The sequence below is a fragment of the Pipra filicauda genome, unplaced genomic scaffold (genome assembly GCF_003945595.2).
Source record: "Pipra filicauda isolate LSUMZ 115617 unplaced genomic scaffold, ASM394559v2 scaffold185_size1782982_pilon, whole genome shotgun sequence".
Classification (NCBI taxonomy): Eukaryota; Metazoa; Chordata; class Aves; order Passeriformes; family Pipridae; genus Pipra; species Pipra filicauda.
In genome coordinates, this window is record NW_024104293.1 from 1,588,998 (window position 1) to 1,612,849 (window position 23,852).

General features: G+C 55.0%; 2 protein-coding genes across 8 annotated transcripts; one reads left to right on the forward strand and one right to left on the reverse strand.

Moving 5' to 3' along the window:
• The first annotated feature begins 141 nt into the window (after window positions 1-141).
• Window positions 142-18,300, forward strand: SPATS2 (spermatogenesis associated serine rich 2). Of its 6 annotated transcripts, none has more exons than XM_039380114.1 (13): window positions 142-235; window positions 6,085-6,277; window positions 7,976-8,040; window positions 9,535-9,614; window positions 9,701-9,809; window positions 10,183-10,232; window positions 10,725-10,944; window positions 11,221-11,355; window positions 12,424-12,559; window positions 15,791-15,849; window positions 16,310-16,419; window positions 16,679-16,781; window positions 17,353-18,300. In XM_039380114.1, the coding sequence occupies exons 4-13, from the start codon at window positions 9,576-9,578 to the stop codon at window positions 17,568-17,570; spliced, it is 1,179 nt and encodes a 392-aa protein (XP_039236048.1). In that variant the 5' UTR covers window positions 142-235; window positions 6,085-6,277; window positions 7,976-8,040; window positions 9,535-9,575; the 3' UTR covers window positions 17,571-18,300. The 6 variants fall into 6 exon arrangements, with proteins under 6 accessions (XP_039236048.1, XP_027571718.2, XP_039236047.1 ...); XM_039380110.1 differs by lacking the exon at window positions 7,976-8,040 and adding an exon at window positions 4,146-4,335 and having other exon boundaries at window positions 196-235; XM_039380112.1 differs by lacking the exons at window positions 142-235; window positions 7,976-8,040 and adding exons at window positions 3,492-3,545; window positions 4,146-4,335.
• Window positions 18,265-23,322, reverse strand: MCRS1 (microspherule protein 1). Of its 2 annotated transcripts, XM_039380115.1 has the most exons (14): window positions 23,134-23,322; window positions 22,643-22,773; window positions 22,173-22,305; window positions 21,691-21,843; window positions 21,494-21,603; window positions 20,991-21,099; window positions 20,629-20,767; window positions 20,478-20,553; window positions 20,041-20,069; window positions 19,834-19,926; window positions 19,544-19,626; window positions 19,297-19,384; window positions 18,765-18,892; window positions 18,265-18,672 (listed from the first exon to the last, which is right to left on the reverse strand). In XM_039380115.1, the coding sequence occupies exons 1-14, from the start codon at window positions 23,143-23,145 to the stop codon at window positions 18,586-18,588; spliced, it is 1,371 nt and encodes a 456-aa protein (XP_039236049.1). In that variant the 5' UTR covers window positions 23,146-23,322; the 3' UTR covers window positions 18,265-18,585. The 2 variants fall into 2 exon arrangements, with proteins under 2 accessions (XP_039236049.1, XP_027571721.1); XM_027715920.2 differs by lacking the exons at window positions 21,691-21,843; window positions 22,173-22,305; window positions 22,643-22,773; window positions 23,134-23,322 and having other exon boundaries at window positions 21,527-21,597.
• Between the last annotated feature and the right edge of the window lie 530 nt (window positions 23,323-23,852).

Below are 23,852 nucleotides of genomic sequence, written 5' to 3' on the forward strand. Positions count from 1 at the left end.
CTTAGCTGCGGAACGGCGGTGGGGGGCGGGACTAAAGGGGCCTCCCCGCGCTGTCATTGGCGGAGCGCTCCCCGCGGGTGCACGGTGATTGGCCGGCGGGGCGGGGGCCGCGCGCTGATTGGCTGTCGCGCGGAGGGGGCTCTGCCGGGCCGTGGCCCCCGCGCGGAGCGATCGCGGGAGGAGGAGAAGGGGGGGCAATAAGAGAGACCCCCCGGGACACCCCCGGGACCCCCCGGTGAGTGCGGGACACCCCTCGGGACACCCCCCGGACACCTCCGGGATCGACCCGGAGGGCGGGAGGAGGCGGGGGAGGCGCCGTTGGGGCCGGGCCGAGGGGTCTCGTGAGGGGGTGGGGGTGCGGGGCCGAGGGTCTCCCTGGGGGGGCTGAGGGGTCTCTTGATGAGTTGGGGGTCTGAGGGAGTCAGAGGAGCCTTGTGAAGGTTTGGGGGGTCACAGGGGGCCTCGTGGGGGGTTGGGGGGCTGAGGGACCTTGGGGGGGTCTGAGGGGTCCAGTCTGAGGGGGGTGAGGGGCCTTGTGAGGATTGGGGAAGGCTCTGAGGGTACTTACGGGGGGTGGAGGGACCTTCTGGGAGGTCTGAGGGGCTTTGTGAGGGTTGGGGGGGCTGAGGAGCTTTGCCAGCCCAAGGGGGTGACAGGAATTTGGGGGTTGTCAAATGGCTCCCAAATCCCCAGGGACTGGGGTTTTCCCTTCCTTTGGTCGTTATTCCCAACAGTTAACGTGGTGAAAATAGGCAAGAAATTATCATTATTACTATTATTATTATTATCGTCATCATGTTCCCCCCAGAACCCCCCCGAAGTCCCTGGGTTCAGCACAGATTCTCGCCCTCCTCATCCACTCAGGGATTTCTCCATGGGACATCCAGGCAGCAGGATGTGGGGAGGCTTTTCCAGGGTCTGATTCCCACTTTTCCAGAGTTTAAATCCCACTTTTCCAGAGTTTAAATCCCACTTTTCCAGAGCCTAATTCCCACTTTTCCCTCCCCGTGGGTGCTGCTCCTGTCCCAGCCCGTTGTTGAGGGAGCCCTTTCAGGGAAGTTGTGGCTCATTCCCTGTGAAAACAGAGATTCCAGAGGGATGGAAGGGGAAATGTGGGATTTAATTCCACGTGGAGAATGGGGAAGATTCTAACTGGGATGTGGGAATTGTCCCTGAGGTGCTTTCTGGTGTAATTGTCCCCCCCCGGGGTCCTGAGGGTGCGATTTGAGGGGTCCCAGGAGCTTCAACTCCAGCTTGGGATGGGAGGAAAACTTGGAAAACCGGGAAAATGGCCTGAAAATTCCCTAACAACTTCCTGAGGGCTCGACCTCAGTGTCCCACCAGATATTTTGGGGTTTTGAGGGGTTTAGGACTATTTTTCCCGCATTCTGGGCTGTGTTTCCCACTGGATGCTCCCACGGGAAAGCTCTGGCTGCCACATCTTCCCTGCGAGGTTTTCCCTTGGATTCCATGATCCTGGAGATCTTTCCCAGCGTAAAAATGGTTCTTTTGGAAGATGTTCAGGCTTCTTCCCCTCAAAAGTTGCAGGGGGAGGGGCTGGAGAGTTTGGGGTCTTTCCTTCCCTTCTTTCTTTCCTTCCCTTCTTTCTTTCCTTCCCTCTTTCCCTTCTTTCCCTTTCCTTTTTTCCTTCTCCCTCTTTTCCCTTCCTTTTCCTTTCCTTTTCCCTTCTCCTTTTTTCCCCTCTCCTTCCCCTCCTTGTTCAGGAATATTTTACCCCCTGAACTCCACAGTTTTACCCCTTTGAAGCAGGAAAACGTGTCCCAATTACCTCATAAAAGATGGATGTGGGATAATCCCTCATTCCCAGCCGTGCCTGGAATAATTCCGGACAATAAATGGGTGGATTTCCCTGGAATACAGACACCTCATTATCTCCCACCTTCCACTTCCCCCCCAGGCCCCAAGAGGGACATTAAGGAATTATTCCTTTTAAATCCTGAGATGGGGTTTGGTGTTCCAGGAGCACCTTTGGGATGGGAAGAACCGCTGGAATTGGCCTTTCCTTGTGTTTAAAAGGCTTCTGAAAACTGATTATCCTGATTGTTTTGGGGAAAAAACTGATTATCCAGACTTTTTTGGGGGGAAAAACCCTGCAATTCCAGGCAGGCTGGTGCTGCTCCTTCTTTCCTTTGGGATAAAATCCCTGGATTGATGCATTTTGTGGCTGTTTTGGGGCAAAAATATTCACTTTTGGGTCAGAACCCACCAAGGAATGTGTGAAAAGAAGGGATAAAAAGGTTTATTTTGCTCTACTTGAACTTCACATGTTTTGGGGGAGAAAAAAATCCCAAAGTATAGGGTTTAAATTTCCTGGGAATTCAGCAGAATTTGGGATAAAACTGGAGCTGGGAGTTCTAAACAAAAAAACCTTCCCACCACAGCACAGGAATTTGGGCTGTTGGGGTGTTAAATCTTTATGTATTTTATTTAAATGTTATTTATATAATCTATAATATATTTTATACATTTATGTATTTTATTTCCTGCCCAGAATTCCCTTTTCCAAACCCTCATCCCAACCCTGGGTGTGTTTATTCCCTCCTTCCCACTTAATTCCTGTTCGTTGTCCTCCTTTAAACTGAATAAAACTCTTATTTTTTGGCTGTTCAGGTGGAATTTTGGGGGGGATTTTTGAGCTTCCCCGGGCACTTCACAGACAATTTGTGGTTTTTTCAGCTTTTTGGGAGGACTTTGCAGTGGTTTTTTGTGAGAAATCCCTGGATTTTTAGTGTCTGCTCCCATTTTTTAGTCAGGATTTAATTCCTTGTGCTCCACAGGGGGGTCAGGGCCCACCTGGGGCCTCCAGAGTGTTGGAAATTGGATTTTTATTGGAAAATAATTAGAAAATGCCAATTTCTGTGTACTCAGGGATGATCCCCAAGATGGAAATAACCTGGAATATGAGGCTCCATAATTCCAAAGCCAATTATCCACGTGATCCTTTCCAGGAGCCCAACCCCCCCCAAAACCCCCAATTTTTGTTTAATTCTTTCAAACACCAATTTTTTTAGTCGAATCTCCCTGAGACTGATAAAAACCCAGACAAATTTCTCCCTGTTTCTCACTTTTCCACCCAAATTTTCCCTGAATAATCAGTCTGGATGGAGCAAAAACAGCTCTGGAATTGGGAATTTGGGAATTGAGGGGTTTTTTTGACTTGCTGGCTGAGAAATTTAACTGTTTTCCCTCTGCTGACAGTCTCTTGTAACAATCCTCTGCATTTCCACGGGACGTGGGGAAGTTTCCTGCAGAAATTTGGTCCTTCCAGCCAGATTTGGGTTGTTTTGCTCCACGGAAATTCCCTTAAAACAACAATATTTGATTGAAATCTGGATTTTTGGGGCAGTTTTGGGGCTTTCCTGTCTCTCTATAACCCCCCCACCTCCTCTTTGTGTTAATTCCTGTTTTCCCACTGAATTCCCACTTGGATTTAGTGGGTTTTTCCAGCCCTTCATGGTGAAAATTCCCACTTAAAGCTGGGTTGGAATTCCCAGGGATCTGCCGGGTCCCAGGAGCTTTACCAGGTGAAATATTAATTAATATTAATTAATTATCAAGAATTAACCATTTTATCCCATTTTATCTATCCATGGGCTTTGACTCCCATTCCCAATATTCCGGTTTTGTCCTCAGAATTCCCTTTTCCAAACCCTCATTTGTTCCACCCCCCCTTAATTCCCGTTGATTTTCCTCCTTTAAACTGCACAACAAAACTCCGGGTTTTGGCTGCTCAGGTGGGATTTTTGGGGGGGTTTTGACTTTTCTCAAAAGACTCCACAGCCAGCTCATATTTTTTTCCAGCTTTTTTATGGACTTGGGGGTGTTTGTGCCCCGCTTTGCCCCCGGGCTGTCCCTGCAGAGGCACTTTTTAAACATCCCTTTGTTCCACCCGGGGAACTGAAACACTCCCAAGGTGCTCCAGACCCTCATTCCGGAGCATTCCCACCCCTTTGGTTCCCAAAAGTAAGATTGTAAAGGGGACTTTGGTCCGGGTTTTGTTGAATTGCCGCATTTGGAGCCCGGCTGTGGGTTTAAGGCCCTTGCAAAGGGTTCTGACCCCGGGATCAGAGGTCGGGCGGCAGCTCCAGCCTCTCCTGAGCTCCGGCTCTGTCTGCAATCCCAAGGTTTTCCTGGCACAGCGTTTCCTGGTCTGGCCACAGGCCACGGAGCAGAGCAGGGAAGTGAAACTGGGCTGCAACCCCTCGGATCCCCCGGAATTCCCAACTCCAGACTTGCTTTTTGGGGATGAAGGAGTTTTAATTGGGAAAAGCTGAAGGCAGGAGTTTAATCCCTTCCTTTTGGGACTCTTTCCAGGTAAAAAATTCCTTTTCCTGTTTGTTTTTTTGTTTGGTTTTTTTTGGTACAGAAAGGAGGGTTGATTTCATCTGGGATTTCAATCATTGGGATTCACTCCTTGGGAATGAGTTTGGGAGCTTGGAAGGAAAGTCCAGAGTGGAAAAGACTGGTTTTAAATCCAAACCCTGTTCCTGGAGCATTCCCAAGACTTGTGAATCCTTAAAAACAATCCTGGGACTTGCAAATCCTTAAAAAAAATCCTGGGACCTGTAAATCCTTTAAAAAAATTCTTGGGACTTGTCAATCCTTAAAAAAATTCCCTGGCACTTTTGAGTCCTTAAAAACAACCTTGATCCAGGGGTTAATTAATCCTGCAGCAAATTCCCTGTCAGGTCATTCCTGCCCCTTTTCCTGGCAGGGACAAACTCTCCCAGTATCCCAAATATTTTGTGCCTCCAGATCCCTCTGTTTTCCAGAGGAAAAGGAGAATTTTGGGATCTGTTTTCCATAGAAAATGGGAATTTTGGGAGCTTTTCCCCTGCTCCATCGGGAGGTTTATCCCAGAGCCGGATCTATTGTTCCCTCACCTTTGGATCCTGGTCTTTGTTTAACCCTTATCCTGCTTTTTTTTTCCCCCAGGAAAATCCCCCCCCGAATTCCCACCTCGGAGGGTGGGTTGTGCCCCTTGAAAAAGCAGGAAGAAGGGGTTAAATCGGGGGGGTTGGGTGCTGGTGGAGGGATTTTGGCTTTTCTGGGGGAATCAATCCTGAAATCCAGGAGTTTGGGTTGTCCCTGGGTGGGATCCGGTCCCGAAATGTTGGGATTTGTGGCAGTTTTTATTGTTTTAGTCCCAATCTCCTCGATTTTTTCGCTCACTGTCAGGGGTTTAAAGTGGCTTTAAATTCAGGGGTTGAACTGAAGCAAATCCAAAGGGATTTGGGGCTTTATGGATATTTTATGGATAATTTATAATAGAATAAAGTTCATATTGCATAACATTTATACTGAGTATAATTTATGTGTTTGTATTAAGCAAAAAGTATATTATACAAAATATAGATTATACTTAATAAAACCTATACAGCATAGAATGTACATTGCATAAAATTCATGTAGAAAATATTGATATATAACATGTAAATATATAATATTTTATAAATATACAAAATAATGTTATAAAAATACAAAATTTCCTTTAAATACAAATTATGTGCTGTAAAATTTATAAGGTATAAAAATTATATGCTGTAAAATTCATAATAGAATAATTTATGTGATATAAAATTATATTAGAAAAAGCTATATGAAATTACATATATTTATAATATGTATATGTTATAATATATGGAGGTTATTTTATATGGGATTTATTTTATATGCCATTTAGGTTATAAAAATATAATATATAGAATTATTACATTTATGCTATAAACATTATAATATATAACATTACATGCAATTTATAGTATATTAAATTCTATAATATATAAATTAAAGTATAGAAATCACAGTGATTGTAGACAATATTTTATAGCATTATTTTTTATATTTCTAACATTTAATATCACTAATAACACATAAATTAAACCTATATAATAAATACAAATTTATATCTATTTTTAGCAGGTTTTTTTCCTGCCTGGCTCTTTTATCCCTTTCGAATCCCAACTCTTCCAACCCCCTGGAAGCCCCTGGGACCACTTTGCCTCCCACCCCAGCAATTCCCTCCTTTCATCCCTTAGTTTCGTTCCCTCTTTTCTCTTGCAGAAATTCCTCCTGGAGCTGGACAGAACCTCCCCCAGGAAGGAGCTGCTCTGCCTGTCCCACGTTCCCAACAGCTCCAGGCCCGGACTGGGAATTTTCCTGCCCAGTCCCCCAGACCGCTCGGAATTCCCGTTAGTTCTCCCCTTTTTGTGGCCCAACTTGGAGCCGGAAATGTCTAAAAAGCAGAACACAAAAGGTGAGACGTGACAGGATCAAAGCTCCCGTTTGCCACCCGGCCCAGGGCTGGTGATTCCCAAGTTTTTTAATTGGGAAAAGGCCTCGCTCTCCCTGCGGGGCCCTGTGACAGCTCCTTGTCACCGTCTCGGTGACGTCCGGGACCTGCCGGGCTCGGTGACATTTTTAGGAGCATTTCAACTCCCCGCTCGGACAGCTGTGACTTCCAGGCTCTGATGGGAATAGCTCAGCCTTTCCACGGGCAGCAGGAGTGAAAAGAGCAGGGAAAAAGGGCCATGGTGAGGGAAAAATAACGGTTGGGAAGTGGCAGAGCTGGCCTTTGGGGGTTTTTTGGGATCCCACTGGTGAAATCCCATTGCTGGGCCTGGATTTGGGGTGTGTTTTTATTCCTTATGGATTAATTCTCCCCAAATTTGGTCGTGTTTTCCACAGAATTTGGGATTTGGGGACAGGATTCCTCCTTGGAGTGGCTCGTGGGAGCCCCTTCCTAGGAGTCCAGTCAAGGAATGAGCCTGGATTTGGGGTGGGAAGGCTCAGGCCTTGGAAAAACACTTCCCTCTTGGAAAAGCACCTCCAATGAACCCTCTCCAAGCCTTTTTTTCCTTGGATGTGGCACCAGAAGCAGGTTTTTTCCCTCCACGCCCACCTTTCTGTGCCACCTCGGAGCTGATTCCAGGGGATTCTTTGTGTGGAATATTAATTCCAGAGGGTGTTTGTGTGTCGGGAGGTCACATTTTCTCTTTATTTGCACTGACTAATTAATAATTTAAGGCTCCTGAGTTGACAATTCCTGTCCTTTCCCTCCTGGAAGAGCTTTTGTTCTCCATAAAGTGGTTATTTCCAGAGGCTTTGTCACAGAAATGCCACTGACCTGAGGAGCCCTGAGCTGGATCCAGGCAATTAGTCCTGGAAATCGGGATATGGGATCATTTGGGAGTGGTTTTCAGTGGTTGTGTTGGAGTTTGAGCCCTTGGAAGCATTTAAGGAATCCTTTAAGGATTTAAGGAGTGGAGTCAGTTCTGTCAGTGCTGAGGGAAAATCCCACCTGGGAAGGGAATTGGGGGGTCTAGGAGGGGGAAAACAAGGGGGAAGCTGAGGGAAAAGATGGGAAGTTGTGGGAAAACATTGGGAAGGTGTTATTTTGAGGGAATTCAGGCTCTGGCCAGAGGGAAAATCTGGCTTTTCCTGGCATGGGGAAGGAGCTTTTCCTGACAGGTGGAAGGAGCTTTTCCCAACCCAAGGAAGGATCTTTCCCTTCCCACAAAAATGCAAATTCCGAACTCTTGAGTCTCGGCGGCCGCGTTTGAAATTCCGTCCCTTCCCGGGGAGCCCCAGTGCCAGCAGATCCCATTAAGGATTCCTGGGAGCGCATCCAGGGCCGCATCCAGCGCCTTTGGGGTCGGCTCAGGCGCATAATTTTTGCATGAGAAGTGTCTGAACTCCGGGAGGATTTGGGGCCGGAGCAAAGCAGCCGGAGAAGGGGCTTGGAAGGAGCTCCCTGCCCTGGGAATCCCAGCACTTCCAGCTGGGAATGGGCACTTGCCAGGGCTCAGGAGCCTCTTTAATGTCCTTGGTGGTGATTTGGGATCAGTCTGGACAAGGGGATGGAGGCACCTTCAGGGGTGGGATGTGGGAAGGGACAGAGGGATGGGCCAGGCTGGATCCGTGGGATCCTGGAACTCTGGGATTCCTTCCCCAGGATCCTCAGTGGCTGCTCTGCCGTGAACATTTTGGGGGAAAACATCGTTAATTCCCCCTGTTGAGGTGAGGTTGGAGCCCTTTGGAAGATGAAGGGCTGGAATGCTGGGGAGTGACGTGGGGGGGTGGGAAGGTGGATCCAGCCAAGGGGCTTTGAGGGATTTATCCTCTCAGAATCCAGGGCTGACCTTTCCATCATTCCCAGGGCTCTGTCACTGTGTTTGGAGCTGTGGGGGAGGAAAAGCTCCGTCAGTGTCTGGGAGTCAATGGGGCGTCTCCGCCCCACGTCCTGGTTATTTACAGGAGGGGAGGGGGGAGCCAGTGGCTCTGGGATATCGGGAATGTCGCTGGGGATGGAGCAGGGAGGGCAGGGACACAGCCAGGGACAGCGGAGGGGCTCTGCAGAACTGGGGGGTGGGATCCCCAAATCGTGGGGAGCTGCCAAGGAAAAGGGGTCCGGGTGTGTTCACTGGGACAGAAATGGGGGTTCGGGTCTCAGGAGGGAACAGGTGTCATGGAATTTCCGGGGAGTCCTGGAATTATTAAGGTTGAAAGAGCCCCCTCAAACAGTTGGATTTGTTGTCTCAGGGGGCTTTTCCAACCGTAATAATTCCAGCACCAAGAAGGTCATGGGATTTCCAGGGGGTTCATGGAATTAGTAAGTTTGGAAAAGCCCCCTTGAACAGTTGGAATTGGTGTCTGAGGGGACTTTTCCAGCCTTAATAATTCCTTGAAAGGGGTGGTGGTGCCAAATGGGGTCATTCCAGACCTCGGGGTCCTGTTTTTATCCCCTCCAAGGCCCTTCCTGAGCCCTAAACCACCATATTTTATCCCAGAAAACCACAGCAACATCCCTTTTCCTTCTTAAACCTGGAATTAGACCTGCCTGGCAGGAAATCCCCCCGGGAATGGCTGGGGATGTGCAGATTTATGTGACCTTTTGGATGTCAGTGATGGCTCGTCTCCGTTTATGGGTCTCTTGGAGCATCCAAACATTCCCTGGGAGCTCCTGGAACACAAACTGCTGGATCTTCATTCCCATTTATCAGTCTGGATGCCACTGGTGTCTCCAGGAGAAGGAAATTGGTATCCAAGGGCTGCTCCAGAGGCTCCTTAACTCTTTGTTGCTGGGATCAGGGGGAGGTTTAATGTGGGGATGAGGGGTGGGAATGATCATTGTTCATCCCAGTCTCTGCTCTGGGGGATCCCAGGGAATGGCTGGAGCTGTGCCAGGGGAGGGTTTAGGCTGGATTTGGGGATAAATCCAACTCCCAGGGGGTGGTGGGGCCCTGGAACAGCTCCCCAGGGAAGGAAGAGGCTTCAAACCTGCCAGAGCTCAGGGAAAGGCTCTGAGAAGTTGGGATTTTGGGAATTAGGGAGGTTTTGGGATATCCTGAGCAGGGCCTGGAGCTGGACTTTGATCCAGGATAGTATTCCATAATTCCAGAGGTCAGGGAGGGTTTGGACAATGCTCTCAGGTACTGGGATTTTGGGATTAGTGGGATTTGGGGGTCCATATTCTCCTTGGCACAGTTATTTAGGACTTTCCTTTTCCCACAGATCCCTCGGGATTTATCTTTGATGTTCAGTCCAACACTGTGATGGCCCAGGGAGGGACCTTTGAGAACATGAAGGAAAAGGTAAAGGAGCCTTTGGAGTCTTTATTCCAGATAAATCACCTCCCACGGCCCAAATTCCAGCCAGTTTTCCACGTTTCCCCCCCCAGATCGGAGCTGTCCGAGCGATCGTTCCCAACAGGAGCAACAACGAGATCGTCCTGGTCCTGCAGCACTTTGACAACTGTGTGGACAAAACAGTCCAGGCCTTCATGGAAGGTGGGAATTCTGGGATTTGGGATGGAATTTGGGGTGTGGAAGGTTCATCCCATGTTTGTGGATAGGAATTTGGTGCCCAAACCTGTGAAATGGCAGAGCCAAAGGGGAGATTTCGGGGATTTTTTTCCTCAGAAACTTGGATTTTTCCCCTGGAAAATGGGATTTTTCCCCCAAAAAGTGGGATTTTCCCCCTGTATCCCAAGGGAGCAACATCTCAACTGGGAATTCCCAAAGCCCAGCTCAAACCCCTCCTTTTATTCCATCAACCAGGAGATTTGAAACTTGGTTTTCCAGGTGTGGAAGCACCTCCAAGTGTCTGGGAAGGACCTGAAATGCTCCTTTTCCCACCTCTCATCCCTGTTTTCCTTTACAGGGAATGCCAGTGAGGTGCTCAAGGAATGGACTGTGACAGGCAAAAAAAAGGTACCACTCCTTAAATATTCCCTAAAACCTTTGGAATTTGGGGGATCCAGCTGGGAATGGTGGGAAAGGGAATCCCAGGGGGAGTTTGAGCTGCACCTTGTGGGGACCTGGCACAGAAATTCCCTGTTTTCCTGTGGGATTTCCATGAGATTTCCCATGGGATTCCTGTGATTTTCCATGGCATTCCTATGGGATTTTCCAATAGGATTCCCATAAGATTTCCAATGAGATTCCCATGATTTCCCATGGGATTCCTGTGATTTCCCATGAGATTTCCTGTGGGATTCCAGTGGGATTTCCATGAGATTTCACAAGGCATGACACCTTCACACCTCATTAATCCCCCTGCATTCCCATATTGTGGGATAAATCCCTCCTCCTCTTCAAACCCATTTAACTCCCTTCCCTTCCAGCCAGAATTCCCTCCAGGAATCACAAATCCCCTCAGGAATCACAACTAACGTATTTTTCCCCCCCCACCAAAATTCCCAGAACAAAAAGAAGAAACCCAAACCCAAACTTCCCAGTGGCTCCAGCTCTGCCCTCCCAGCCCCTGGAAAACCAGTTCCTCCTGGAGAGGAGACCCCGGGAAACTGGGAGAAGGGGGGGATGAACGGATTCCACGTGAACGGCTGCGCCCAGGACACGGAATCTGTGGATTCCCTGAGCGAGGGCCTGGATGGGATGTCGATGGATGGCAGGGAAGTGGATGGTCAGTGCTGGAAAACCAGGAATGGGAATGGTGGGGAGGGGCTGAAGGGCATTTTGGGGATTTCCCTTGGGTTCGGGTCCTAAATCCTGATTTTCTGGTGGGGTTTTTGAGGGATGTTTTTGGGTCCTAAATCCTAATTTTTCCAGGTATTTTTTCAGCACAGCCTTGATTTTCTGGTTGTTTTTTTTTTTTTTTTGGGAGGTGTTTTCCTTGGTTTTGGGTCCCAAATCCCGTTTTTTGCTGGATTTTTTTGGCTCAGAGTCTGCCTTTCCCCAGCAGAGCCCGGCCTAAGGAATGGACTGTCCGGCCCTGACCCCCCAAGGCTCCCCATCCCCCCCCCCAGGGCTCTGCCCACCCCCCACTCCGACCCCCGGGAAGAGGCTCCGGTGTCACCCCCAGGCAGGAAAATGGGTAAGGACACAAAACCTTGGGAATGTGGAGGGATTGGAGGGTTTGGAGCCGCTCCTGGAGGAGGAGAGGCCTTGGGAGCTGGGCTTGGTTAGGCCAGACTGGGAGGGGAACTCATCAGTCTGTAAAATATGTCAGATATCCATAAAATATATGTCAAATATCCATAAAAGTACAGGAAAAGCTGCTCAAACCTTGGATAATTGAGGGAAGACCATAAAGCCATGGATTCATGGAATGGTCTGGGTTGGGAGGGGCACTGAAGGTGATCCAGTGCCCCCCCCTGCCCTGGGCAGGGGCATCTCCCGTAGTCCAGGTCCTTCCTCCTCCTCCCAGCACAGCAGGAATTCCAGCACTTTCTCTGGAGCTGGGAGAGCTCATCCCTCCCCCCACGTCCCGTCACATCCCGGGGCTGTTCCTGAGAACCTGTGAAGGGTCAGGCCGGGGCTGTGACAACGAGTGACAACAAGTGACAGCCCTGGAGGGGGTTCCCCCCCCTTTTGGGGTGTTTTGTCCAAATCTGGGATGTGACAATAACAGGGAGGGACAGGAGGGACCTGGAGACCCCCCGGTGACCGGGGAGGTTGTGCTGGGGGGGATCGGGGGTGCAGTTCAGGGAATGGTGGAACAGGATCCGTAATTTCACTTGGCAGGAGCCAAACTCTGCCCCCGGGACCCGAAAGGACGGGTCCTGTCACCTCCTGGTGGGAGGATTTTCATCCCTTGGAGAGTCCAGACATTCAGTCCCGGAGAAGTCATGGATTTCCCATCCGTGGCAGTGTCCCAGGCCGGGTTGGAGCCACCTGGGATAGTGGGAGATGTCCCGGTGGAGGTGGAACTGGATGAGCTTTAAGGTCCCTCCCAACCCAAACCATTCCATAATTCCATGAAATTCCCTTCCCAGACAAACCGTTGCTCTCCCTCGTGCTGGGCTCTGGAGCAGCCTGGGCTTTGCTCCTCTCCAGCCCAAACCCAGCCCAGGGCTGCATTTGATCCCTGTTCCTGGAACATCCCTTCCCGTGCCCGTGGGAAGGATCCAGAGGCTGGAATTGCCCGTTCCCTCCGTTCCAGGGTCGAACATCGAGAAGTCGGTGAAGGACCTGCAGCGCTGCTCCGTGTCCCTGGCGCGGTACCGGGCCCTGCTCAAGGAGGAGATGGACACGTCCATCAGGAAGATGAAGCAGGTCTTTGCTGAGCTCCAGAGCAGGTGGGTGGGAGTTTGGGGATGGATCCTGCTCCTGGGATGGCTGGAATTGGTTGTCCAGCGGGGTTTTGGCTGCACCACCCTCTGGGAGTGTCCCAGGATGGTGGGAGGTATCGCTGCCCATGGAGCTGGATGGGCTTTAAGCTCCTTCTCAACCCAAAACATTCCATGATTTTCCCTGAATTATTCCAGGCTTGAGCAGCTCTTCCTGTTTATTTGCCTGGGATCATGGAACAGTTTGGGTTGGAATCACCTTTAAAGGGCATTTTCCTTCCCTGGGGGCTCCAGGAGCTGCAGACGGACAGAGACAAGGGGTGAGGGGCTTCCATCTGGAAAAAGGGGAGATTTTGATGGAATTTTGGGATGAAATTCCAGCCTATGAGGCTGTGAGGGGCTGGGATGGATTTTCCAGAGGATTTCCCATCCCTGGGAGTGTCCCAGGCCAGGTTGGATCCCCCGGGATAGTGGGAGGTGTCCCTGCCCACAGCAGGGGGTGGGACTGGACGAGCTTTGAGGTCCCTCCCAACCCAAACCATTCCATGAATCCATGACTAAAACCAGCCAGGTTTGTGCCTTGGTTTGCCCTCTGAGCTGAGCTGGAAGGAGAAATTTTGGGATGTGGAAGGAGAAGTTTTGGGATCTTGTGGCCTGCTCCTGCCTGTCCCTGGAGGAACAAACATTCCCATTTGAAACCCTTAAATTAGGCTTGATTTGATGTCACCAGGGAGGTCTAAAAACTCATCAAAAGCCTTGTTTTCCCATTTTAATCCAGGCTTAAACTGTGCCCTTTGTGTGTAATTAGTGCTGGGGTTTAATTGGGGCTGGGTTTGTGCTGGGGATGATGTTTGGAGCAGCTGATTGAACCCAGCCTTGAGAAACTGCACAAATATTGGGTTTGGGGGAAGAAAATATCCATAAAACAAGAAAATATCCATAAACCCCTGCCCTGGGTTGACAAGGAGCTGAAATCCTGCTCCCGCATCCCGGGATTTCAGCAGCTCTTGGTGTCAAAAGCTGTTTGTGTCAAAAACCTGACAGTTTTAAATTACTAAAACCAAGAATTTAAAACCTTTTAGCCAGTTTTGCCTGCTCATTGTGGCCTTGTCCTTGTGCTCCTGCAACATTCCCACCGGAAAATGCTTCCCTGAAGGAAGTGGGGTTTTTTTCCAGGCTTAAAATCAGCTTAAAATCAGTTAAAAATGGGAATCAATGAGTCTGGAATTTCCCTGAGGGTTTGGGTCGAAGGTGCCCAGGGGGTTTTGGGGTCTCTGGGCTGAGCCTGGAGAACTTCCAGAGGGAATTCCAGCCTTTTCCCAGCTATATTGTCTTTATTATATAATTATATATTTACATATTATTATATATAATACACAGAATATATTATAATAATAATTTTGATAATATATCTTATAATTACCTACAATGTATTATTATCTATATTATATAACATTAACTATATTATTATCGAAATTCTATATTATTAGAGTGGGGGTTTAAGGATTTTTTAACCTCTCCACACAAATTCCACGTGTAAAAAAACCTTCTTCCAGGTCTGGAAAACATCCTTTCCTTGGATTAATCCTGGTACTAATTCCTGGTTAACAGGGATTAATCCTGGTCTCAATTCCTGGCTAACAGAGAATCCTGGGAACAGGATGAGGCCCTGAGACTGTTCCTGCATTATAATTAATCATTAATTAAGGAATATTTAATTAACCCACATTCCCACCCTTCTCCAGATCCGGGAATTCTGGATGCTCACACAGAGATGGGCAGGAGGGAAAAGGAACCTGTGGGAGGGGAAGATCCAGGTGTGAACACTCTGGGAATGGCTGGGAATGGCCTGAAAGGGCTGGGAATTAATCAAATAAGGCCACATTCCCCCTTTCTCCCCCAGCTCCCGGAATTCCTGCCCTTTCCAGGGGACACTGAGGCACCTGTGGGTGCTGCACATCCAGGTGTGGCCACTCTGGGAATTCCTGGGAGCAGGGAGAAGCCTCATTCCCGTGGCTCTGCCCCTTCCCTGCCCTGGAAAAAGGCAGGAGGAGGGAGCCATAAATCACCAGAAGCAGCCAAATGTCAGAGCTGCTGTTCCAGGGAATTGTGGAGATTGATCCCCCTCCCTCCCAGGGAAGGGGGGGTTGGTATTTCAGTGCCTCAGACAGGGACTAAATTAAACATTCTACCCATTTTCCAACATTTTTCCCTCAAAAAAGGCAAGGGATGAAGGGCTGACCCCGCTGTCCCCCGGTGGCTCCGAGGGGGGAACAGGGACAGGAGGGTTTGGGCTTTTGTAGTTGGGAATGAAAAGGGAAATGAGCCCAATTAAAGGGCTGGATTTGAATTCCTGACTCACCTGGAGCAGTGGGAACCAGGAACGGGGGCAGGGGGGGCTTAGAGGGGCCCAGGGTCTGTCTGGGAGCCAGTTCCTGCCCAAAGCCAGACTGGGGGGACTGGGATTCCTTTGGGGTTTGTTGGCACCTGGGAGAATGGGTGGGAAAGGCTCTGGAGTGGGAGCAGAGGGATGTGGAGATCTGGGAGGCTCTGGGGCACCTGAGAGGGTTCTGCCTTCCCTGGGGGGCTGTTCCTCACCTGAGAGGATTTGGGGTCACTTGGGTGGGCTCGGGGTGACCTGAGTGGGCTCTTGGTCACCTAAAGGGGCTCTGGGGCACCTGAGGATGCTTTGCCTCCCCTGGGGGGCCTTTGGGTGACCTGAGGGGGCTCCGGGACACCCGAGGGGTCTCTGTCCCCCCTCTGGGATGACTCTGGCCCAGGGTTCGGTGCTGCTGTTCTGGGGGGATTTCAGTCTCCTGAGGCCCTGGGGCTGTGCCCTGCTCAGGTGTCCCCCCTGTGTCCCCCCTGTGAGTCCCCACTCTGTGTCCCGTGTGTCCCCCGTGTGTCCCAAGGGCCTCAGGCACTACAGAATCCACGTGCTGGGCCCTGCAGGGCTCCAGGTGAGCTCCAGGTGCCCCGTGGGGCTCCCAGTTCCTGCTCCCCAGTTCATCCTCCCGTCCCCAACTTTCTGCTCCCAGTTCCTGCTCCCCAATTCCTCCCGCCCCCAGTTCCTCCCTGTCCCCCCTCTCCCCTCCCCATTCCAGCCCAATCCGGGGCTCTCCGGGCGCTTCCCGCGGTTCCAGCTCCACCTGCCGGTGTGTCCCGGCTGGATCCTCCTCCCGGAGCCTTTCCCTGCCCTCTCCAGCACTAAATCCCTTCCCTTTTCCCTGTTTTGCGCAGCCTCATGGACCGGGAAGTGGCTTTGCTGGCCGAGATGGACAAAGTGAAGGCAGAAGCAAGTAAGGGGCTGTTCTTGGAGGGGTTTTCCCAGGATTTCCCTCCTGTTCCCATCATTCCCAAACACCTCAGGACTCCATCATGGCTATTACAAACCTCCCCAGAGGGTGGGAATTCCCAAAATCCTGACATTCCTGGGGATGGAAACAGCTTTTCTGTTCACCTTTAAGGTCCCTCCCAACCCAAACCATTCCATAAAATTCCATGAAATTCCCTTCAGGGTTTCTCCTACAATCCCACCTTTCGGGATAGGGGGGCTGATGGGATTTCCCCAACAGAGTGGGGACAAATCTAATGGAAAAGACCCAATTCCAAAGGTGACAAAGGGACAGAGCTGCTCCCAAGGTCCCTCCTGGAGCTTCCACCTCTGGTTTGGTGCCTGTTTGGAGCTGGAATTACCCGAGGGAGGGGCCTGGGGGGTCGGGGGGGTGGTTTTTCCCTGATCCAGGGCTGTTTTCCCAGTGGAGATCCTGGTGGGGAGGCAGAGGAGGGCGGAGGCCCTGCGGAAACTCACGGACGGGGCCGCGCGGATGTCGGAGGAGCAGCTGCTGGAGCTCAGGGCTGACATCAAGGTGGGCCCCGGGGGCACCTGGGGGGGCACCTTGAATTCCAAACACTTTGGATTCCAAACAGAATTTAAAGTGGTTTTGTAAAATCCTGATTTCACCCAACACCTGGGGAAAGTTCCACATTCCCTGAATTCCCTGAAACCCCTCCTGTCCTGGGCTGAACCAGGAGGGTCTCCCCCATCCACCCCAGAACTGGGAGGATCTCCCTGTTCCCTGCTCCCGTTCCCAGCCCAAATCCCCCCCTTTTCCCCGCTTTTGGCAGCACTTTGTGAGCGAGCGCAAGTACGACGAGGAGCTGGGCAGGGCCGGCAGGTTCACCTGCGACCTGGAGGGGCTCAAGAGGAGCATCACCTGCTTCGGCCAAGGTGGGCTGGGGGCTCCTGGGTCACTCACCTGAGCCCTCCGTCTGCTCCCAGAGGATCCTGTCCGGTATCCCAGTGATCCCAGCCCCTCTGACCCCTCCCCTGCTGTCTCTGTTCCAGTGTCCCACCCCAAGACCAGCTATTCCAGCCGCTCCCGCTGCAGCTCCGGCCCCCCCGGGGCCCCCCCGGGCCCCCCCAGTGCCTCCCCCACCCCCAGCACGGCTGGGAAAGCCCCGGGACCCCCCGAGGGGGCTCTGGGGGACACGGGGGGGGGACGGCCCCGGCCCCCCCGAGAGGTGGGTCTGGAGAGGGTGTGGGGGGGTCTGGGGGGCTCGGGGGGTTCCCTGGATGGATCGGCCTTATGGATTGGGGGCTCGGGGGGGTGTTTGAGGGGGGTCCGGGTTCTCACCCCCTCTCGTTCCCAGCCTTCCCAGATTCTCAGGATTTAGGTGTTCCCAGAGCGGGATTTGGGGGTCCAGGGGAGGGGGTTTGGAGGTTCTCAGATTCCCAGGATTTGAGGTTCCAGGGGAGGGGGTTTTGGGGGGTCCCTGTTCTCAACCCCCTCCATTCCCAGCCTTCCCAGCGGATCCGGAGGGCGGAAGGAGGACCCCGAGCCCCGACCCCGCGGCACAACGGCCCCCCCGAGCCCCCCAACAGCGGGACCCGGCCTGGCCCCCGCAACCCTCCGACCCCGGGCCCCCCCCCAGCCCCCCGGGGGGGGCTCCCCCCACGGAGACCCCGCAAGAGCCACCCCAAGGGAGCGAATTCCTGAGGAAAACTCTGGGATCCTGACAGGGGTCCCAGCCACGTTTACAATTCCCGTTCTGTGCCATCTCCCCTCCTTTTTACCCCTTTCTCCCCCCCATCCTGGTCTGTTCCATGTTCTCCCATCGGGATTTGGGGGCTCAGGACCCCCCCAGTGCTGCCATCGCCCCCCCCCCCTTCTCCTTCTTCTCCATCCAAAAATCCCTCGCGCTGGAAGCGAGGAGGAGCGGGGGGAGGAGGGGCCTCTGACCCCCCCAGGATCTGGAATGTTCTCCTCTGGGAACTGGGGAGTCCCCTTTGTCTCCCCCAAATCTGGGATGTTCCCTGAGACCCTCTGGGATCTGAGGTGTCCCCTCTGTGTCCCCCCAGGATCTGGAATGTTCCTGTGGGATCTGGGGTGTCCCCTCTGACCTCTCTGGGACTGAGGGGGGTCCTCTCTGTGTGTGCTGGGATTGGGGGGGGTCCCTTCAGCTGCACATTTCAGCTTTTTCCCTGGATTTTCTTTGGGGAATTTCCTTCATTCCCATCCCAGTTCCTTCCCCCCCCCCCCAAAATCCCCTTCACAGCAACACCCGGGAGCAAATCCCAGACATTCCTGGGAACAAGGACAGTAAATCCAAATGGGGGAGGGCTGGGGGGGTCCCCAACTTTTCTGCCCCCCCCCCTTTTTTCCATGTTTTTTTTCCAAGTTTGATTTTTTTGTTTGTTTTTTTTTCTTCTCTTTAATTAATTACAACTTCGGAACAAATCAATGAAATGTTGAGCTTTAAAAATTTTTTTTTTGGGAGGGGGGAGGAATTCAGGGATGGGGGTTGGGAGGGTTTCTGTGTGTGTGTCCCCCCAACTCACCTGGGCCAGGTAAAGGGGGAGGGGCACCCCAATATCTTTGGGGGGGGTCCCAGTTGGCTCTTGGGGTGCCCCAAGCAGCCCCTCACCAGGGGTAGTGATGACTTTATTGGAAGCAGTTTGGGATGGGGGGGGTGCTGGGGGGTCCCAACCCCCCCCAGTGCCAAACTGGGACCCCAATCCCCCCTCACCCCCCTCACTGCTGGGCCAGCTTGGCCGCCTCGGCCTTGATGAGGGCGATGAGGTCCTGGTTGATGAGGAAGACAAAGCGCAGGCTGGCGATCTGGGGGGACAAAGCGGGGCTTGGTGGGACCCCTGGGACACCCCAGGACCCCCTGGGACCCCACGGGACCCCACAGGACCCCCCAGCCCCACCTCGACCACAGAGTTATTGTTGAGCTTCCACTTGTTGCCCCCCAGGACGGGGCGGCCGTCGATGTAAATGGGGCGCCGGCCCTCGTTGGCGATGAAGAAGTCGCCGTTGTTCTTCAGCTTGATCACCCCTGGGGAATTCCAGGGATTCAGGGGATCCAGGTGGGGAGAGGGGGGCAGGAGGGGGCCAGGAATGGCCCCCAAAGAAGAGCCCAACCCCCAAGAGAGAAGAACAGGAACCTCCTCTGGTGGGGGGGTTCTGTCAAGGGGGGTCCCTGATTCTGGGGGGGGTCCTTGGGGCTGGAGGGGGGCCCCAGGGTTGGGGGGCCTGGAGGGGGCTGCAAATGGCCCCCAAAGCCTGAGCAGAGGAACCTCCCCCTCGTGAGGGGCCCCAAGTTTAAGGGGTGTGGGGGGGTTGACCTTGGTGACACCTGGCAGGTAAACCCTGTTAGGAGAGGGGGGGATGCAGCCCTCTGACCCCCCCCAAGCCCCCCAAACTTGCCCCCCAAACTCCCCCAAAGCCCCCCAGCCCCACCTTGTTTGCGGGAGATCTTCCAGGCCGGGCCCTCCAGCGCCAGGTCCACGTCGATCTGGTTGTCCTTGGTGGCCCTGCCCAGGGTGATCTTTGGGGGGAGATTTGGGGGGGTTTGAGGGGTCCCTGGGAGGATTTGGGGGGTTGGGGATATTTTGGGGTGTCCCAGCTCTGGATCCACCTCCTGGGAGCGCACGAGGTACCGGGGAGGTTTTGGGGGTGATTTTGGGGTGGTTTGGGGGTGTTTTACCTCTCGGGAGCGCATCAGGTACCGCACCATCCGCCCCCGCAGCACCGCCAGGGTCTGGCTGTCGAAATCCGGGGAGCTCATCCCTGGAATGGGGGGACAGTGGGGGTCAAGGGGGGACACACAGACACAGAGGGAGGGACAGAGGGACTCTGAGAGTTAGTGGGACACAGAGACACCAGGGACAGACAGATGCCAGGGACAGACAGATGCCAGGGACACAGAGGGACATGGGAGGGATAGAGGGACATGGGGGGGACAGAGGGACAGCGGGAGACAGACAGACAGCCCACCTGTGATGGAATCCACCAGCACCTGCCACTTGTGCAGCTCCTGCTCCAGCTGCCGGATCTCCCGTTTCTGCCGCCGATCCGCCACCGTCAGCTCTGGGGGGGGGGCAAAGGGGGTCCTGGGGGGGCCGGGGGGTACCTGACCCCTCCCCGGGGGTCCTGGGGGTTTAGGGGGGCTCAGGGGGGTTCAGGAGGGTGGGGGACACTCACCATGTTCCAGCACTTCGTCCCGCACATCCCTGCCCAGGAGAAGGGGGGTTGGGATGGTGAGACCACCCCCCAGGACCCCAGCCCCCCCAAAAATATCACTGGGGCTCCCTGGGACACCCTGAACTCTCCAAGGGGGGCCCTGTCCCCCTCCCAGCCCCCCCAAACAGCCCCCAGCCCCCTCAACCCTCCCTCAGTCCCCCCAAACCCTCCCTTGAGTTCCCTGTGCCCCCCAAACCCTCGAGCTCCCAACACCCCCAGCCCCCCCCAACCTTCCCTTCACCCCCATCCCCCCAAACTCTCCCTTGAGCTCCCCCAAACCTCACCTGACCTCCCTACCCCCACAAAAAACCCTTCCCTTCATCGCCCAGTCCCTCCCTTGACCTCCTACTTCCCCCCGCTCCCCCAAAGCCCCCCCAGACCTCCCCAAGCCCCCCCACCTGAGTTTCCCGTCATCCACCATCTCCTCGGCGTCCGAGAAGTTCAGCACTTGGTCCCCCTTGGGCAGGGGCTGCACTGGGGGGTCGGAGGGGAGGGTGAGGGGCTGGTGACCCCCCAGGCCCCCCCAGTGCCCCCCAGGCCCCCCCTCACCTGTCTGGTCCTGCAGCAGGTGGTACTGGCGCAGGAGCTGCCAGTGCAGCTGCAGGGCCTTGGGGGTCCTTGAAGGGTAAAACACCTCGGGGTGTCGGATCAGCAGGTCCTGGAAGGTCTCCAGGGAGGGCTGAGGGGTCTGGGGAGGACAGGGGACATGAGGGGGATGTGGGGGGACACTTTGAGACACAAGGGGAAACGTGGAAACCCAAGGGGACATGGAGGGATGCGAGGGGACACAACAGGAGGGGCCAGGAGGGGACACTTGGGAACCCCCCCACTGTCCCCAGTCCCACCCTGATGAGCAGCTGGGGGGTCAGGGGACATTTGGGGATGCTTTGGGGCCGTTTGGGGCCACTCACCGAGGGGACCCTGGTGAGCAGCTGCTCCTCAGCTTTGCTGAACAGGACCTTGCTCTGCACGGCGGCCACGGCCTCGGGGTGCAGCGAGCGCATGGCCTGGCAGGCCAGTCTGGGGGACCCAGGGGTGAGACCCCCAGGGACCCCCAGCGTGGGGGAGACCCCCCAGAGACCCCCAAGGACAGCCCAGATATGAGACTCTGCCAAGGACAGGTGAGACCCCAAAGGACGACCCAGACCCCCAGGGAGGGCTGAGACGCTCCTCAGGGACACCTGAAACCACCCCCTGGGGACATCCCGGTTCCTCTGGGGACACCTGAGACCCCCCCGAGCCCCCCAGGACCCCCGGTTCCCCCTCACACAGACCCCTGGATCCCCCCCGAGCCCCCCGGTTCCCCCTCGCTTGCCGGGGGGTCGTAGAACAGCATCCCTGGATCTCCCTCAGGGCTCCCTCGGCTCTCCCCACAGACCCCCTGATCCCCCCCGAGCCCCCCGAGCCCCCTCACTTGCAGATGACGGGGTCGTAGAGCAGCGCGTACCAGCGCTCCTGGATCTCCCTCAGGGTGAAGCGGCAGCTGAACTTCACCCCCAGGTGAACCGAGGTGAGGTCGTTGGTCTGGGAACACCCCCAGGTCAGGGGAAGGGTCTGGGGGTCTCCCCAAACCCCCACCGGGTGAGGGGGTCCCTGAGCCCCCCAGCCCACCTGCAGCACGGCGTTGATGAGCAGCAGGTCGTCGGCGGGTTTCCAGCGGCCCAGGTCCCGCGGCACCGCCGGGCTCTGCTTGCTCTTCTTGAGCCTCTTGGGCAGCCCGGGGGGGGGCCCGGGGGCCGCGGGGGGGGGCACTGCCCTCGACACCTGGGGGGGGACAGGTTTAGAGGGGTCTCTGGGGGTCCCCAGGCTTCTGGGATGTCCCCAATGGCTTCTCGATGTCCCCAATGGCTTCTGGATGTCCCCAACAGCCATGGGGGGGATCCCAGGCCTGGGGTCATGGGGGGGGCACCACCCTCGACATCTGCATGGGGGGGCACAGGGGGCTCTGGGGGCTCCCCAATGGCTCCTGAATGAACCCAGATGTCCCCAGTGACCCCAGGACGGCCCCAGGACCACCTGCCCTGGGACTCCCCCACTGGCCCAGGGTGTCCCCAATGTCCCTGTGCTGCCCCCAGTCCCCACCCAGCCCTGACCTTCCTCCTGTCCCCTGGGGGGGGGTCGGGGCCAGGCCGAGGGGGGGGCTCTGGGCCCCCCTTGGCACGGCTCGAGGACTTGGCCAGACTGCTCTCGACCAGCTCGTCGTCGAACTTCTTCCTCTTGATGAACCTGCCGGGGGGGCACGGGGAGGTACAGACATGGCACCAGACCCCCCTGTGCCCCACACCCTGCCTGGAGCCCCCAGTGCCCCCCCACGACCCCCACCCCCTACCATGTCACCCCCAGCGTCCCCTTGTTGTGGCTCATTCTCAGCTCCCCCCGACCCCTCCGAAGACCCTCCCAGACCCTCCAAGACCCTCAAAACCCCCAAAGCCCCCCGTACCTGAAGGAGCTGCGGCGTTTGGGGACAGTCCCCAGGGGACCCTCCAGCCCCCCCTCGTTGTGGCTCATTCTCAGCGCCCCCGACCCCTACCAAGGCTCCCCCAGCCCCCCCGTCCCCCCGTACCTGGAGGAGCTGCGGCGTTTGGGGACAGTCCCCGGGGGAGGGGCCGGGCCCCTTTTGGTCCCCCCCAGGGACTCCTCGTCCTCCGAGCGACTCGTGGCCATGGGGGGTCCTGGGGGGGTTCCTGGGGGTCTCTGGGGGGGGTCACAGCAGGTGGGTGCGTCACCCAGTGCCCCCCCCCCCCCGGGGCTGTCACACCCCAGGGGGGTGGATTCGGGAGGGATTTGGGGGACAGTGGAGCTTGGGGGGGGGGCAATGAGGACATGGGGGGAGTCCTGTCACACCTCGGGGGGCGGACTAGGGGGGTGGGGGCCATGAGGAGACACGGGGGGTGATAACGGGGAGGGGATGAAAAGGGCACAACCTGTCGGCGCGTGGGGGACTCGGCCCGGGCTTCATGCCCCTCTCGCCGTCCCCCAGCCCCGTGTCCCCCCCAGAACCCCTCACGGACCTCCCCAAGCCCCCGGACCCCCCCACTCCCCCTCAGGCCTCACCAGCCCCGGCATCCCCGGGCCGCCATGGCCGCTTCCCTTCCGGAAGCCCGTGACGTCACTGAAGCCGCGGAGGCCGCCGCCATGTGAAAGGTTCCTCCTTTTCCCTTGCGGCGTGACGCCATCTTGACTAAGGGCAGGGCCGCACCCCCTGCGTTCTGAGCCGGAGATGAGGGCGGGCCGGGAGCGGCCGCGTCCAACTCACGACGGTGGGAACGGGACGTGCCCGCTTATCCCGGCAGATACAGCTTGTTCCGGCCGTTGAAGCGGCCGTTCCCATCATAGTGGCACCACCGCCACACTTATCATGGCGGCTGCCCGCACCCATCATGGCGGCCGCCGACACGGCCTCACGGCACCCACCACCCGTGGGTGCCCTCACCCATCATGGGGTCCTGGAACTTCCCGATCGATCCGATCAAATTCATTCGATCTAATTAATAAAACTGTGTAGTTCGGCTGCTGGAATATCCACTAGCTCTTGTGTCTGAGCCAGGAGCCACATGAGCCCCCAGTGAGCCAGGGGCCAATTTAAGGGCCATTTTTAGGGGTTCCTGCAGCCCCTGCTGAGCCAGGGGCTGTTTCAGGGGTTCGCGCCAACACCCCAATAACGCAGGGGCCAATTTAAGAGCCGTTTTAGGGGCTCCCCCCAGTCCCCCAATGAACCAGGGGCAGTTTCAGGGGTTCAGCCCCCTCCCCTACCCTGTGACTCTCCCCAGGCT